The following is an 18,027-nucleotide window of genomic DNA, read 5'->3' as shown; positions in this document are numbered from 1 at the left end:
CTTGATCAAATATTTAAACCTAAGAACTTTCATCTGAACCGGCACAGATAGACGGACAGAGGAAGGAAAAAAGCATAAACCAAACAAGAGTGCACACGCTAAAATGTCTCGCCTTCTTTACTAATCATTGATATTATGTTGATAGTCCTAAATATAAAGATTTATTACAACTGTCATATAAACTTGACAAAAAAAAAATAAACGTTAACCAGTGAACAATAAAAATGAGGTCAAGGTCAGATGAACCATGCCAGACATGAACAGTTAGCAATTCTTCCATTTGACAAATATAGTTACTGAGCAAAGAACCATGAAAATGAGGTCAAGGACAAATAAAACCAGGGCGACTGACACATAGATCGTTCAATATTTCCATACACCAAATATAGGTGAACTATTGCAATAAGTATTAAAAAAAACCTTAAAACTCAAAAACGAGGTCAAGGTCAGATGACACCTGCCAGTTGGACATGTACACCTTACAGTTCTTCCATATACCGAATACACAAGACCTATTGCTCATAGTATCTGAGATACGGACTTGACCACAAAAACTTAACCTTGTTCACGGATCCATAAAATGAGGTCGAGGTCAGATGACACCTGTCAGTTGGACATTTACACCTTACAGTCCTTCCATACACCGAACATACAAGACCAATTGCTTATAGTATCCGAGACAAGGACTCGACCACCATAAACCTTGTTTACTGATCCATAAAATGAGGTAGAGGTCAAGTGAAAACGGTCTGGCGGGGATGAGGACCTTGCAAGGTACGCACATACCAAATATAGTTATCCCGTTACTTATAATAAGAGAATTTAACAAGTGACCGCTGACTTTGTTTCGTCTAAAATCGTACTGAAACCCGTCTCAAGTAGATGACAAATTGAAATATAAATGCATATTTCTGAATGTAGGCTTGATAGATGAAAGAGACATAGAAATAAGATGTACATATTTATTATAATGTCTTTGAATATTATCTTTGAATATTGTTCATTCCTATTCCATGGGTGTTCCTATTCCATGGGTGTACTGTACTGTCTGTCGCTAATTTGTGGTAGCAGCTGCCTGCAGTTCTTTTGATATCTGCAAGATAAAGAAAAACATATAAATTATTGAGATACAAAATCATATATTTAGTGACTGCATAAAGCAGCAACCATTTGATTTCCAGGGGGGGGGGGGGGGGGTTAATGAATTTTGTTGGGGGAAAAAATTGGTTTCCAGGTTTGAGTAAAATGTCTAACTCTGTGGAAAAAATGTTTTCACCCTCAGGTGAGGGTTTCGGCGAAAAACAAAGTTTCTTCGTGAAAAAAATCCATAGCTCCCCAGGAAATCAAATGGGAAAATTCAAATGGGAAAAATCCATAGCCACCCCTCCCCCTTTAGAATATCAAATTAAATGAGGGGGGATAGGACCTTTATCGGGACTCCGGGATTGGGGGTTTTTAAGCTCGGGATTTCGGGATTGACCTTTTCGCGGGATCCGGGAATTCTTTTTTCGAATTTCAGGACCTCGGGATTTCGTATTTTTAAATCCAGGATTTCGGGATTTCGTGTTTTAAGCCCGGACCCCTCCTACCCTCCCTCTCAAATGGTTGCAGCTGAAGTTTATTTTTTTTAATTCAAGTCTTTTTCAGAATGTCCTTTAATAAAATGTATGTATCCAGGTAAAATATAATGCAGATTCGCTCATGGCACAATTGTGGCAGATATAAAGGTATGCACCTTCGTGAACCTACTTAAAATTGATATGCCATACTTGGGGTTTTTTTTCAAAGATCTTCAATTTTTTTTTTGTAAAATGGGTTTTTAAATCAATATTCATGAAACTAGTTCAGTTGAAAGAGGTTTTGTTTAAATCTATTTCTTTTATAGTAATCTGTTTAATCAGGCATTAATTCAAGAAATGTCAACAAATCAATAAATGTCAACAAATTATAGTTTAGGATTGATCCTAAAATGTCGAAGAAAGTCCCAATTGTTCCTCTTAAGTCCCGTTAACTGATTGTGAGGGGCGTAACGGGTTGGCTAATTGTATATTATGGCGCGACGCTCTTTTATCTATTTGAAAAAAACCGAATGATCTAAATCAACTTGTTAGCTAAATATTTTTAAAGCTAATAACAATTTATTTGTTCTTTGCAAAGATATTTTATCAACTTCAAGAGTTCCCCCACATGGTATCCTCAAGATAACAGTAAACAGGTAACGGTCATGCGTAGTCGATCCTTGATCTCTATTGTTGGCAGACGACAGGAAACGTAGCAGACATGATGATGGATACAGAATACAGAATACAGATGATGGAGAAAATGCAGAAAAAGATTTCTAGGTAACAATAGCGATTTGAAAACTTGTTCTATGACAATTTTTTATTTACAGTAGTTACAACTTATTTCGAGATCGGCTCATTTAAAAAACCTATGTTTGTCATTTAGTAAAAGCGTTTGAATAAAAGAAACAAGTCGTCCATTTTCGACATGTCATTAAAAGTAAGTTGTGAGATGCAGGTCTGAAAAATTTGACGGAATCGGAACTTTGAAAGTGGCGACATTACTGATTTCACGCAGGACTTTTTTGTCCGCCCTCAAAGTAAAATTAATTTCAAAACCGGGAGAGTAAATGTTGGAACGCTAGTGATCCCATCTTCCCAATCATTCTCTATTTCCTTACCCCTGTGAAATCGCAACTCCTTGAGTATTTCTCATGCGAGATTTAAAAAATTATTTGTGGTTTAAAACATATAATTGTCAAACCATTTGCAAGTATGTAAAATTTGGAGTAAGCCAGACAGATCGTCCTGAATATGAATGAAATAGTTGCCACTGGACGTTTAAGTAACAATAAAAAAATCTGGGGTCCATTCCCCCCCCGCCGTAGTACCCGTTACCCCGAATATCCAATGGTTCAGGGTCCATTTGCCCCGATTTTCATTTCTTTTTCCAATTGTGGTCTAGTGTTATTTTAAATATATGATTTTAATATGAAAGCTGTGTTCTAATTGGCACAAAATATGTTTTACACATGCGCACGAACTTACTGTGTATATTAAAGTTATTGCCATCGTTATCCTTAAAAAATATACATTTAAGCAGCTAGCATAAACTTTAATTATATACAATTTTTGTATTTTTATAAAACATATATTTCCCCTAAGCAGAACACGTTGAACGAGGTACCCGTCTTGCGAGACTGAATGTCAAATAAAAAAGTAAAAACAACGTGAAATAACCAACGGCAATCATGTTGAAAGAAAATAACCCTTTACCACCCTCGTAGAATATTAGAATGCAATGTATTTATCTTTATTGATATTTGTTAACAAAATAATTGTGTTCAGTTGTATACACCTTAACGCTAATCCCGTCTGACCTGGCCGCTTGAACTTTTGACACATAAAACAATCACTTTTTCATTGTGGCGTGGGATATTTTGTATTGTTAAGAAATTAGGGGGTAAAAAAGGGGCCCAAATATGCATATTTCTTCATTTCCAGAAAATGGCTTGGGTAATTGTGTATTTATCTCTGAAATTGTACATTAAGGTTCTATACTACAAAGGAAAGGCTGGAATTGGCCGTTTCAGAATCTAATGCATCCTGGGTAATATTTTCAAAAACGTACACCAAAGAGTTTTGATTGGTTTAAACCGTTACAAACAATGGAAAATCAACCAATGACGTAACGTAATTTTCACTTTGCGGTTCGAACAATGAAATTACCCATGATGCTTTAGATTCTGAAATGGCCAATTGAATTTGGGGGTTATTGCTCCAAGGGGAGGTTTTTGTTTACATTTTTTTGAAGAGCTTCATATATTTTTTCAAAATTTAAAATTGATATATATATTGGAAAGTTTCAAGAAGAAATTTTCAATTGCACGATTTGTCATAAAACCTATATTATGTCGAAAATTTGATCACAATCCAAATTAAGATAGTAACAATATTGTGACCAAATTTTGTCAAAAGTGTTAAGGTTTAAACCTCTGCAGTCGTATAAAACTGTGCCCTGGGGATCATTTGGTTAGTGATTTCTGCATTTTATAGGAAAAAAATCACTGCATTTTGACGGCTTCCGAAATCCTGACAAATTTATTTTTCTTTATGACGCTGCATAAACTGAAATTGTTTGGACACCCCTTCTCGCCACGAACTTATGTATAAAAACTATCGTCTTGACTTGACGGAGTAGGTATTATTGGTTCATTTTTTTCCCCCCATAAATAAGGCCCTTAGTTCTCGTTTGAATTGTTTTACATTGTCTTATTTGGGCCTTTAATAGCCGACTATGAGGTATGGGCTTTGCTCATTGTTGAAGGTCGTACGGTTACCTATAGTTGTTAATGTTCGTGTCATTTTGGTCTTGTGGATAGTTGTCTCATTGGCAATAATACCACATCTTTTTTATATAGGTATGCTATGTCTGGCAGTGATGGCATCAACAATGCATTAGTTTGTGGTTAGGTCTAGTTTATTGTGTACCACAAGTAATAGGTCAATTATATTTGGTATGCAGTTGTATAAGCACTGGCAGACCTTTCTATGGAGATTATTTGGCCTCGCCCCTCAGTCATGGTCTATTAGCTTTGAATCTTTTGCTTATTTTACGTGTATTAGCTAGTTTGTGATACGTCAGTTTAAGGAGAACCACAAGTGGTTAGGTCAATCATATTTGGTTTTCAGTTGAATAAGCATTGGCATATCTCATTTCCATGGAGAATATTTGGCCTCGCCCCTCTATGACAATGTTATGACTTTGAAACTTATCTTAGTTTACATAATAGTATGTGATGAGATCAGTTTAAGATGAACTGCTAATGTTAAATCAATGCATTTGCAAGTATAGTTTCCATGGAAGTTATATACATTGTAACCTCCCCCCTCTTCATGCTTTATTGACTTTGAAACTTTTACAGTTAACAAATTAATTTTTGTATTTAGATTTGGGAATGGCTTTTATGACATTCAATGATACATGTATTTGGTATGCAATTGTATAAGCTTTAGCACATCTAATTTACATGGAGATTGTTTAACAAAATAGTCATGGTTCATTGACTTTGAATATTTCTATAACTTGTCGAGATGCTAAATTATTGCTACATTTGCATTATCAAAATTACAAAAAGGCGAGACATCTCTGATAGCAGCTTATTGGATCAGTTAAAATTTTCTAATGTAAACTGCAGTTATTTCCAATTATGTAGTCTTTTTCTGTATTTTCATGAAAGAATTTAAACATTTATTTTCTGACTTAAGTTTGCTTCAACTCGATGCCATCATGATACGACACTGACAATAGACCGAGACTATAGCAACTTTGGTGTCTGGGAAGTGAAAATCGGGTGCTCCATAGAGCAAGTATCAAGATTGAAGTAGATTTATTAGTCATTGAACAAAAAAAAAGTGGAGTCAAATATATAAATGAACTTCATTGAACAATGTCTACACGGCTGGTTCCATAACCTGTTCATTAATCATTGGCAGTTTCTAGCCAAAACCAGTCACTATAACAAATAATAATTTGGCCTTAGATTGCTGGGACCACATAACAAGATAACTCTGTCCTTACAGTCTTTGCACTTCATCCGAGATATCAATTAAGTTGATCAATTGTAATACTTTGTATCCCCATATAATATTTATGCAAAAAAAAAGACAATTACTGTGTAAATCTGAGTTAAAACATAGACTGACAAAACAACATTGACAACGATGGCTGCCAATCCAATAGGATGTGGGACGTGGGATATTATAAAACCAGGCGAGATTCAGGAAATGGATAAGGCTATAAATGTGCATTTGCTGATCAAGTACACTAAATAAAAAAGAAGCATATAGCAGCTATGAAATAGCGACATTAAATTTAAAAAACTAAAAAAAAAAACGAAATAGGATATGATTTATATAGAAATTCAAAACAATTTTTGTTCACAAATTTTCATGTTGAAATCAAAATCTGAGAATACTTTTTATTATGAATAAAAAAGGTTGATATTAAATGTTTTTATAATCTAATAAAAAAATAACACTTCATACAGCCAAAAGTTAATATCTTCTTAATTTTGAAAAGCAAGTAAAAATCTGGGAGAGCAAGTGGATTTAAAAATATGTTTGCCTATTTGGCCGTACAGTTGGTTTACATTTTATTTCTGTCAAGTCAACTGTTAGTCTGTGCCAAACTGTTAGTCTTGCTCCAGAACATGATATTTTCCTTGATTTATATCAATTTTTTTTTTGGGGGGGGGGGGGGGGGAGGTGAATAGAGCCTCACGGCTCTCCTAGAAATTGTTCATGATCATATGCACTTTCAGAGCTACTTTGTAGTTAATTAAGTTGTATCAAGGCGTAGTAGAAAGAAAATTAAACTTGATGATTATTTGTCAATTACAGGTCAACTGATAATGCTTTGAGGACCAGTTTATTGGGAGAAAACATGAATGATTCAAGAAGTTTAAAAGTTGTGAACCAAGGTAATGCTACTTATAAATAAAAAAGATATTGTATGAGTGCCAATGAGACACTACTTTAACTCGAAATTTGTCGAACTAATGACATATGAGTGCCAATGAGACACTACTTTAACTCGAAATTTGTCGAACTAATGACGTATGAGGCCATAAATAAAGTTATTTTTGTTTCCAATATTGACTTCCTTGCAAAAACTGCAACTTGAAAAAATTTAATTGTCAAAACAAAGTCACAATTTTTTTATTTTTTTCATTTTCCATTTTATTTTTGATTTGGAACAAAAATAAAATTTCAATACCTACCAACTCACACCTGCGGCTTGCCAGGGACAGGATTGGGGAAACAAAATAATATATTATTAAAGGCCTGGTTTTGGCTCAGTCAATCCAAACAACAAGGTATTAAGGGGCCAAAATATGACTACTGTAATAAAGTTTAAAGGAATCGATTCCCTTAGAACATGTGCTAGATACTTGGATGTTAGCGGTTGAGCTAAGACATGTAAATATAATTTTTCAGTAGTGGAACTGTTGGAAAAGAGTGTAAAGATCCAGAGAAGGTTCCAATTCATGATAAGAACTTAAAATACTAAATGACTTAAAAAGTAAACTTACAATGTAGGTTAGTTCCCCGTTGTTTATGGCACAGCGGAGGAGGATTCCTGCCTCGAAGGCATTGGTTGGAAATATGTTGCCCATTTGTTCATGGGATGTGGATACCATTCCAAAGTCTTCTAAATATATGGACAGTTCATCTCTAAAAAAGAAAAGTAAGACTGGGTTTTTTTTGTACTTTAGCTCTTGCCAGTAAGGCATTTATACATTTTTTGGGAGATGATTGTATATTGGTGAATGTGAGGGGAGCCAAGTTCATGGATATGTTTGATATAAAAGATACAAAAAGGAGACCTCCATTGTATTTAAGGTAATAAATATATTATATGGAATTATCATAGCTTCATATAGATGTCCCAGTGTACATTTCAAAATATTTGCTTTTAAGTTCATTTTACCATTTCTTAATTTGTGTTTCAGTCTTAAAAGACATGAAAGGGTTTGACTTGAGGTTTAATGTATTAATTACCTTATGAAGGATGCTCCAATGACTAACCCTTCCACTGTTTCTTGGAATTCTGTGTCATTCTGCAATATAATTGAATTTAAATTGGCTTATAAAAAAACAATGGTATGTGGTTTATTTATGCTTTTATATAATTGTAAAATTGCAAAGTTGAATGGTAAATATTTCTTCTGTTTTGATTTTCAGGTTGTGTTTTTGAATAGTTACTTTATAATTAAAAATAGAGATCCACTATACATTATATATAATAATTCCAAATGCTACTGAATTTTAGCTTAAAATGTGTTCAATAGATATAGGAAGATGTGGTGTGAGTGCCAATGAGACAACTCTCCATCCAAACAACAATTCAAAAATTAAACCATTATAGGTTAAAGTACGGCCTTCAACATGGAGCCTTGGCTCACACCGAACAACAAGCTATAAAGGGCCCCAAAATAACTAGTGTAAAACCATTCAAACGGGAAAACCAACGGTCTAATCTATATAAACAAAACGAGAAACACGTATATATTACATAAACAAACGACAACTATCAAGTATATATATATTAATAGATTGGATTTTTAAACATGTGGTACAATTCAAAGAAGTATATTTGACATATTTATCATTTCAAACATCAATTAATATTTATTTGTTTTTTACAATATATTTAATTGGTATTAAAGTGAAAGTTCTGGTTATTTTGAAAAGATAACTTTAGTTTTATTTATTTTTTTATATTTCATAGGTATGGAGATCATGAAAGAAAATCAAGCTCACCATTATGCTGGTGTCGGCCATGGAGTTCAGGAAGGTCGACCCCCTGAACTCCATGACCTTAAGATTTTTGACCACAATCTTGTCTCCAACGGAGAACCCGTTAGTCATGGAGGCCTTCTCCCTCCACAACTTAACCTTGAGGGAGCGAGGCCTCATTAGGGGGTTTGTCAGCCTCAACCCCCTGTAGGGGTTTTCTGCATCCTCTGCAGGTTCCAGCTCCAATGGAATCTATTATACAATAAATAAACAATGTAAGTTTTATATGTATGTTTATATTGTATGATTTATACAATAATTAATCTATAAGAGATTTCAAATATAACAAAAAAAGGTGTAAAGGTTATTCAATTGCAACCAATAAAGGTATAGTTCCAAAAAAAATCTGCTCTTTGGCACCACTTCTATTGTTTATTTAAAAAACCACATAGAAGCTGTAGTTTGTTCTTAATTTTCACATGTCCATCATGTTTAAATACATCATAAGCATAAAAAAAAAACTCAACCCAGGCCATGCGTGTATTTATAGCAAATTTAAAGCTTTCAGGAATTATTTCTATTCTAATAATTAGATACAATCAAAATATTTGTTACCATTAGCGACAACATGAAAAGTTCAATGTAGGATATCAAAAAGCTAAACCATTTTTTTCAGACCCCACCCCACTTTTCTCAATTTAATTTGAGAAAAATTGATTGATATGACCAATATAGATATATGGTAAAGGGATGCTAATCCTGAAATCCCTTGCTAATCCTGAGGTCCCAAATTTAAAGATATTTAAATTCCAAAATTTGAGAAAAGAATTCCTGGATCCGAAAAGAATCTATTCAAAAACTCGCGAGATTAAAAAACACCTAAATCACAGAGTTCGTAAGAAGGGCATAATACCTCCTCTTATGTAAAAATAGACTTTGGATAAACAAAACTTGCTGAAATTTCAACTCATCTCTACTCTAAACTAGTTTATCCTACATTGATCTTATCTTTTGATGTTGTCCCTTTATGTAACTTCTGGTCAATTGCAATAATTGCAAAATGTGTACTGGACTGCTTTATTTAATGTAAATACTTGTTTTTGAAGATGCCACATGCACTTACTGATGAAATGTGAACCTCTAAAAACACATTTATTTCATGCTTATACATTAACATTTGAAGAAACTAGTTATTAAAATGATATGCAACTGATATATGTTAAAATATAATGATGTATTCTCCACATACTAATATTTGCAAAATGTAAAATTAATTTGAATACAAACTTACTCTGGCTATTTCCCCTCTTATAGATATCCTTTGATGCAGATTGTTGATGGAGTTTATGGCTACCACCGGAGGATTTTTGAATATATCTATAGCCTCCTGGAAACTGGTGAGGGGGAATGGAGCTGATTCGAAGCACTAAATAAAAACAATGCCTTTTCATAAGATGTAATGTAAATAATTTTTAATTTTTATTTTATGCAAGTATTTATTTTAACATATATGTGCAGGAAAGCATTGTTATTATCTTTTATGTTTTTTTTCCCAAATTGTATGAATACACATATGCCATTTATTTTAAAATTATTTCAATGCAGGAAAAGGATTTCCTCCTTTAATGTTTAATTTTATTTCTTGATGAAGGTAAAGGAACGCCTGTTATTTTAACCTGAAAAAATTCACTGTTTTGGACTAGCTCAATTGTTCGTTTCAGAAAAAAAATCATGAACACTTAGATTTATTTTTATATTATGTAAAATAAGTTTTATTTTAAGATATATGTTCTTTTTTTTAATTGTATATACATGCATTTGACACTAATGTAAGTTATTTTTATGCTTTATTTCATTTTATTTCTTCATGAAGGTAAAGAAATGTCATTATTTTAATATTTAATTCATATACTAACCAGGGCATGAGAAGGTAACGACATCTTCTCGTCGTAGACCCTGTACTTCTTCAGCAACTTGTATTCCCCCAAGTTTATGGTGAACTTATTATCGTACTGTAGCTCTGTTATTTTCCCCCCTTCAGTTATTATATAGTTGACTTTGTAGGAGCCCCTTGGCTCCTCTTCCAGGAGTGCATGGACTTTCATAACATCAAGGTCCTGAAACATTGAAAGACATAAATGTAATTGTTCATTAATTTTAAAAGTGCCAGCTGAAGTTTGGAAAAATTTCTTTTTAACTTTTAAGGTGCAAACAGAAGTTTGCCTATATATTTTTATTTTTATACGTCTGCAAAAGCAAAAATTGAAATGGTTTTGGTCGTATATTGGTATCACGATGTCGTTGTTGCGTTTGTTTTCAAATTTGGTTTTTGCACTCCAACTTTAGTAAAAGTCGATAGAAATTTATGAAATTTAAACAAAGTTTATGACCAGAAAAGGAAGGTTGGGGTTGATTTTGGGTGTTTTGGTATATATCTGTGCCCTACGGAGCATTGTTTTTTTTACTTTTATATATTTTTTTGATTTTAACAGAAATTGAGGTATTTAATTTTTTACTCTCGTTTGAAATTGTGTTTTTAAGCAACTCTTTTTTTTCAATTGTCATTATGAATACTGTTTTGCTTTTACATTTGTAAATAACATTTACATAAACATGCAATGAATGATGTATTTGATTTTGTATTTATTTATTTGGTGTTAAATTAGTTAAAATTGGCTCAGTGCTTGGAGCACTAAAATCAGACTTGAAAGTTTTTATTGACTTCAAGGTCTGGTTGCATTCTTGATATCGAGTTTGAATCAGCAATGGTATGAAAATTTCACAATGGTTATCATTTAACTATTCTCAAGTTGTGCCCCTTTATCAGAATTTGAAGTATACATTCTTGAACTTAAGTTTACCCCAATCGAACATTATGAAAGCTATACACAATACACAAAACTCGGATCAATTACAAATTTGGATAGGGTCATTTTTTATTATATGACCGCAAAAATTGAAAGTTTTGGGTTGTATATTGGTATTACATTGGTGGCGTCATCGTCCGAAGCCATTTGGTTTTTGCACTCCGAACTTTATTAAAAGTAAAAAATAGAAATCTATGAAATTTTAACACGAGGTTTATGGCCATAAAAGGAAGGTTGGGATTGATTTTGGGTGTTTTGTCCCCAACAGTTAAGGAATTTAAAAAAAGTTAAGCATTTTTCTTGGTTTTTGCACTAAAACTGGAAGTTTTGGTCCCAACGAATTAGGGGCCGAAAAAAATGGAATTATTGGGACTTTTTGATATTCCAAAAATTCAGAAACAGAGTGAACATCTATTTAGAAGATTAAGAAATAGAGACCATGAAATGACATTGAACACAAACAACATTAACACTATGTAGATTTAACTAATGGGATATCAAAACGTTTCTTGGATTTATGAATAATAAGGCAGGTTAAGAAGATTCTACATTCCAAAATGTGTTAGCCTTATTTGACGCTTTCAAAAGAACTAAATTCTTAGATATAAGAAGATGTGGTCTGAGTGCCAATGAGACAACTTTCCATCCAAATAGCAATTTATCAAATTAAACCTGTGAAATAGGTAACCCCTTCAGTATGGGCGAAAAATGATAGCCCATTGAGGCTTTTCTAGATTGGTTTATATCCTCTTTGAAATGTCAATTCAAATGAGAAGTAAACGTTTGCAATCTGGACAGTTTACAGAATGGTTGCTACTTGGAAAGTGGCGTAATTGGCACTCATGACACATCTCATTTATATACTATGAACTTAATGTAGGGCAAAGGGTAAAACGAGGTCCGATATAATTCCGAATATAGTTTTTCACCGTTTTTCTTTTATGGCCAATATGCTTTTTAATTTTAGTTTCGGCAATTTCACCGTTATTTTTCTGTTTAAACCGGATTTTACGATTTTTCTGTCTATTAAAGAAAATCGAATTTTGGGATGGATAAACAGTTAAAAATTGTAGGATATAAGAAAATATGTTCACCACGGTTTAAAGTACCACAGAATATGGAAAACTGAAATCACTCTACATACAGCCGAAACTTGCAAAAATTTAAAGATAAATTTAATTCATGATACTCTGTTCGAATATTTTTACAAAATGCAGTAGCGATATTTAAAGATTTGAAAGTTTAAAAGAAACATTTTAGAACAGTAATTACATTCTTTTGAATGAATTTTACACTAAATAAATTGTAAAAGACTTACTCGTTTTATTTTTTTTGCTGCTGGAGCGGCTTTAGCTAACGCGGCTATTCTTTTTGGAGGCATGGTCGCATGTGCTTTGAGGAGGGAAATTTTCTTTTTATAGTCCTACCGAAAATAGTTGAGAACAGGATTTCATGCTGATTTAGGGTTTTATTTCAGTAAAACATGGTCTCGAATGGGCGTAACAAAACTTATTGGGGTCTGTTGAGGTTTACTCTTTTATTTTTTTACCGTATCGGGTATTGCATTATGCAAACTTTGGTATTATAAAACGATGTAGATAAACAAATAGTTATATTGGAGATGTTCTTGTAATAAGTTGCACTTTTAAATGGTGAAAGAAAGGTTAAGGTCCCTGTATGTCGACACTTGGGTGTGTTCGTTTTGTTTTTTTCGATGACGTGGCATTTCCGTTGGTAGTCTTGCAAAAAAGTTTGGCTCACCTGGCTCACCTGGAGAAAAATAATCCGATATCTTCCAACAGTATTTTGTTATCACTGCTGTAGCGGTGGTGCATCAACTTTTACCCCTGGACGTGCGGAAATTATTTACCTACTAGAAAGATGTGGTATGATTGCCAACGAGACTACTCTCCACAAGATAACCCAATAACACAAAAAAAATAACCACCATTATTCACTGTACGCCCTTCAAGAATGAACAATTAGCCCATACTGCATAGTCTGTTTTAAAAGTGACCGAAATGACGAATGTAAAACAATTCAAACTCGAAAACTAACGCCTAATTTGCTATAAATATGAAGGAAGAAGGAAGAACATCAAACAACCACTGAATTACAGTCGTCTGACTACGGGCAGGACCATACATACTATGTGTAGCAGGATTAAACATTTTAGCGGAATCCCAACTGTAGGGGCAGGACCATACATAAAATATGTTATCGGGATCCCAACTGTCTCCTTAACCAGCGGCAATGGTAATACATTACAACATAAGAACTTTATTTGCCTCAACCAAATGATATGTAACTGATACAGTATGATAATTACAGCAAAACATACATTTCGAATTTTGATGGCGTCGTCATTTTAAATGGAAAAAATAATCTTCCGTTTCCATTCTCTTACTTTGGTTTGCCTCAACCAAATGTTATTAAACTTTTATATGGTGTTTATTAACATATAATACAGATCCTATTCGAAAATGGCTGGCGTCACTTCTGGCTTTCCTGAGTTGTGCCTCTATATGAACATAAACATTGATGAATTTCAAGTTTTCGTCACCTTCAGTTTGACTCAACTTAATATTACGAATTTACACTGCTTCTTGCCATAATATACAAATTAAGTTTGAATTTTCTGGCGTTACTTATACAGGTCATGAGTTGTGCCTCTTTTCAATTGGAAAAATGTTGAATGTGTTGTTTCTGTTTGACTTTAGCTTAAACCCAATGATAATTGGACTTGTACACAAAACTCAAATCGAGTGCAAATTTGGGAAGCGTCAGTTTGAGTCGTTCAACCATGTACCTTTATATATCAAATACAAGTTGAGACATCATCTGAGTCTCGTGGGCATATTCTTCATTTATTGATCTCACGTAATGCGCGGTTTTTTTTTTTAGATGTAAAACTGACACTAGTGTATTGGTTACGATCGACTTAAAATAAGACTTATGCCCCTTTCAAAATTTATGGGAAATTGACCCGTAAGCACTGTCAAGGGTACCGTGAGTTCTTGCAAGATTTTTAACAAAACTTATACTATAGGTTAATATCATTATCCCGGACAATTTTTAAAATAATGGACGATCGATTTAAAAGAAAAAAGAGTCTTATGCCACTTGTAAATTTTGAATAAGTGCAATGCTGGGGAGGGGGCATTGGCATTTTGCATTTTACTTGAATGATTTCTTCAATGAGCAAATTTAAATAAAGACACGCTTTCATCGCATAACTTATTTTAATGTAGTTACATCTGAGCCGTGCATGCAGTTGTTTATCTTAATTCAAACGGTCATTTAGTTTTTAACGAAATTTTGCGTGGAATAAATGACTGCTTTTTTTTTGTTTTGAAGTAAGATAACTTAAACGCGTTCCTTTTTTTTTGTTAGCATTTAAATTCAAATACATGAACTATATAAAGATTCAAACACACCTACTATATTAAGATTCAAACACACCTACTTTATTATGATGACAGATACATTTTGTTTGCTTGTATGCATTTTCGATATTTTATCGACATTAAGCTTGAAATATGAAAGTAATTGAATCTGAAATGAAGAGTTTGTAATTCGTTATTGTTTGAAACATGTATGACCACGCCTAAATGTAAAAGGTGTACTCGACTTTTGTTGCGTCCATATTTATTTTTTCTACCAATATTCAACTTTTTTTTTATACTACTGCCATTTTCACAATTTCACGATGAACATTTTTTTTACGTTTTCGTCATTATAGAATTTTTAAAGTTGCAAGTCCAAGTTAAATCACACTTCAATAATTCTGTTTGTTTTATGGATGTCGAAGTTGTGCTTGTCTAGTATTGTAGTAGTTGCGTTTCGTTCAAGTAAAAACCAAACATAATAATACACTGTCTTTTGTTGAGGTTAATGTGTGGTTTAACTGTCTTTTTGAGAAAAAAAACCTGATATTCACGTTATGAGTTTTGAACAGCGGTATACTACTGTTACCTTTATTTTTGAGAATCTTGATTTCCCATGAAAATGAAGTCAAAGGATATAAAACAAAAATGACCACGTTCATGTTACAGAAAGCCCAAGAAGTGACGAGCACAAAAGGTTTTGGACATTCATCTAGTGTCAAATGACTTTTATCAACACTCTTTTTCCAGGCTATCAATGAGATGACAAATGTAAAACAATTCAAACAAGAAAATATGTTATGCCTAACTTCTGAACAAAAAATTAACAAAAACAAATATGTAACAACAAACGACAACCACTGAATTATTGTATCCTGACTTGGCGCAGGCACATACATACAGAATGTGGCGGAGTTAAACATGTTAGCGGAATGCTAACTCTCCCCCTTACAGGGGACAGTGATATTACAGTACAGCATAACAACTTAATTTGCCGCAAGCAAATGTTATGAAGTTTTTACACTAATTCTAACAACGAAACACAGATCAGGTTTCAATTTGGATGGCGTTACTGACTGTAACTGTTTTAGAGGTATGGCCCTTTATAAATGGAAGAATTGCTGAATTTCTCGCTTGCGTCTACTTTAGTTTGCCTCAAGTAAATGTTGAGAAACTACTCAATGCTTATTACCACGATATAAAAATCAAGTTTGAATGTGTTGGCGTTACTTATATAGATTATGAGTTATTCCTGTTTTCAATTGGGGGGAAATGCTGATTTTTTTGTTTCTGTTCTCAAAATTGAGTTAGCCATAAACAAATGATATGAGACTTGTATCCAAAACTCAGATCTAGTATAAATTTGGGTAGTGTTACTTTGACAGTTCTACAATCATGTGCATTCATTAACTATATGAAACGGAAGTTGGGGCTTCATTTGAGTCTCATGGACAAATACCCTAGTATTGCCCCACGTAAAGCGTTGCGAGGGTCACGGATATGAGGTGTCCGTCCGGTCTTTTTAGTGCTCTCTGGTACCATTCTTACCAGATTGTTTTATATACTGTCACTAGCGTATAGATTGTAATTACATAAGCAACACGATGGGTGCCGCATGTGGAGCAAGATCTGCTTACCCTTCCGGAGCACCTGAGATCACCCCTAGTTTTTGGTGGGGTTCGTGTTGTTTATTCTTTAGTTTTCTATGTTGTGTCGTGTGTACTATTGTTTTTCTGTTTGGTTTTTTTCATTTTTAGCCATGTATGTTGTCAGTTTGTTTTAGATTTATGAGTTTGACTGTCCCTTTGGTATCTTTCATTCCCTTTTTTAATATTAACAATAAATGAAATAAATAGGTAAATAAATAATTTTTATTTCAAGCGGATGATATCGATTCCATTTGTTAAAACTAATTATCCTGAGAGTCTTCAAAATAATAATAACATATGTATAAGTACATTCAGTATTATAACGATATATTATACAAAATATACAAGTGTATCTACCAATAGATAATACATTGATTTGCACATTTGATGAACAATTTGCAACATTTTGTTATAAAAGACAAAGCTGTAATACTCATTTTTTGTTTCATTTGGTAAAGTGTTAGATATTTGAGAACCTGAATATGTATTTTTTTCATTTTGAAACATTTGGTTTTGGAAGAATTAATAGTGTTTTATCGGTTGAACGTAAATTATAATTTTGATTATCAGTAAAATGATTTGATTTCGTAAACAGTTAAGAACCATACCCTTTCATGATTAATTCAGATTAAACTATTAAACACTAAACTTGGTGATGTGAACCTGCCAGCTTCTACTATAAACCTAGTAGATTTCTTTATTAACTTATTAAGTTTATTTAATCCACTTTTATAACTTCCCCATGTATTGCAACAGTAATCAAACAATAGCAGAATATAAGAATTAAAATAGATAATTCGTATATGCATAGCTAAATATTTTCTTATCTTCTGTAAAAAAAATAATTCTATTTGATAGTTTACATGGTATTTTATCTATTTGCCAATTCCAATTTAGGTTTTTGTAGATGTATAAGCCAAGATTTTTTTTCACATTTGCTCATTCCAACTTAGGTTTTTGTCGATATATAAACCAAGCTTTTATTTCACAATCTACATTTTCTGTCTGTTCATCTGAAATAATATGTAAACTGTTCTCAGTTTATTCTGTTTTGAACCAATAATTATTGATTTACACTTTTTATCTTTTAGTTTCATACATGTTTGCGAACACAAGTTTTCAATCACATGAATATTAATTTGAACGTTAGAAATTAACTGAAGTACATCATTACATTAACCATGTAATGTAGAATTTTCTGCATATAAATCTATTAATGAGTTTTCTATGTTAAGTGGTAAACCGTTAATATATATAAATTAAATGGTAGACGGCAAAGAATACAACCTTGTGGTACACCAGTTTTTATGCATTTAGTCGATCTGGGATAAGTTCTAAAATGTGGACGATCGATCCAAAATAAGAGTTATGCCCTTTTGAAATATCAAATTTATAGAAAATGGCCTCGTGAGCACTGTCAATGTTACAATGTTGCAAGATTTTGGACAAAACTTATTCTATATGTTAATATCAGGAAGATTTTTTGACAAGTTCTAAATCGGTGGACAATCAAATTAAAAAGAAAAAGAGTACGGTGTCACTTTGAAATATTGAATAAGTGCAACGCGGTGGGCATTGTTCTTTATTTCAATAATTCCCCCAATGAGCAAATATGAATAAAGTTACTCCTGTATCGCCTAACTATGTCTAGTTTAGCTACTTCTGAGCTTTTATAGTAATGCATGTAGTTCGAGTTCTTATCTAAAACGCACATATCGTTTTTTAACGAAATTTTGTATGAACAGTCAAAATGACTGTATGTTTAAAAAAAATTAAATATTCATATGCGTACATTTTATTTTCTTATTCAAAGATAACCACT

The 18,027-nt window shown here is 32.8% G+C and overlaps 3 protein-coding genes across 9 annotated transcripts in view; 2 read left to right on the top strand and 1 right to left on the bottom strand.

The window, feature by feature from the left end:
- The window catches only part of LOC134716743 (NBAS subunit of NRZ tethering complex-like), a 103,300-nt gene that overhangs the window by 3,950 nt on the left and 81,323 nt on the right, over positions 1–18,027 (top strand). The gene's annotated exons all lie outside the window — the stretch shown is intronic.
- On the bottom strand, positions 949–10,429 carry LOC134715751 (uncharacterized). Of its 2 annotated transcripts, XM_063578165.1 has the most exons (6): positions 10,220–10,429; positions 9,595–9,729; positions 8,328–8,555; positions 7,566–7,624; positions 7,097–7,238; positions 949–1,093 (listed from the first exon to the last, which is right to left on the bottom strand). In XM_063578165.1, the coding sequence occupies exons 1-6, from the start codon at positions 10,427–10,429 to the stop codon at positions 1,055–1,057; spliced, it is 813 nt and encodes a 270-aa protein (XP_063434235.1). In that variant the 3' UTR covers positions 949–1,054. The 2 variants fall into 2 exon arrangements, with proteins under 2 accessions (XP_063434235.1, XP_063434234.1); XM_063578164.1 differs by lacking the exon at positions 949–1,093 and having other exon boundaries at positions 6,526–7,238.
- Positions 2,059–10,931, top strand: LOC134715752 (uncharacterized). Of its 6 annotated transcripts, XR_010106802.1 has the most exons (6): positions 2,059–2,342; positions 6,405–6,484; positions 7,002–7,251; positions 7,517–7,667; positions 8,296–8,578; positions 9,618–10,931. XR_010106802.1 is itself a non-coding variant. In XM_063578166.1 (5 exons), the coding sequence occupies exons 1-4, from the start codon at positions 2,281–2,283 to the stop codon at positions 8,372–8,374; spliced, it is 348 nt and encodes a 115-aa protein (XP_063434236.1). In that variant the 5' UTR covers positions 2,196–2,280; the 3' UTR covers positions 8,375–8,578; positions 9,618–10,931. The 6 variants fall into 6 exon arrangements, 1 of the variants encoding a protein (XP_063434236.1); XR_010106799.1 differs by lacking the exon at positions 7,517–7,667 and having other exon boundaries at positions 2,073–2,342; positions 7,002–7,406; XR_010106800.1 differs by lacking the exon at positions 7,517–7,667 and having other exon boundaries at positions 2,081–2,342; positions 7,104–7,406.

The sequence above is a fragment of the Mytilus trossulus genome, chromosome 4 (genome assembly GCF_036588685.1).
Source record: "Mytilus trossulus isolate FHL-02 chromosome 4, PNRI_Mtr1.1.1.hap1, whole genome shotgun sequence".
NCBI lineage: Eukaryota > Metazoa > Mollusca > Bivalvia > Mytilida > Mytilidae > Mytilus > Mytilus trossulus.
The sequence above is the reverse complement of the archived record's forward strand: the minus strand, read 5'-3'. Positions and strand labels throughout refer to the sequence as shown.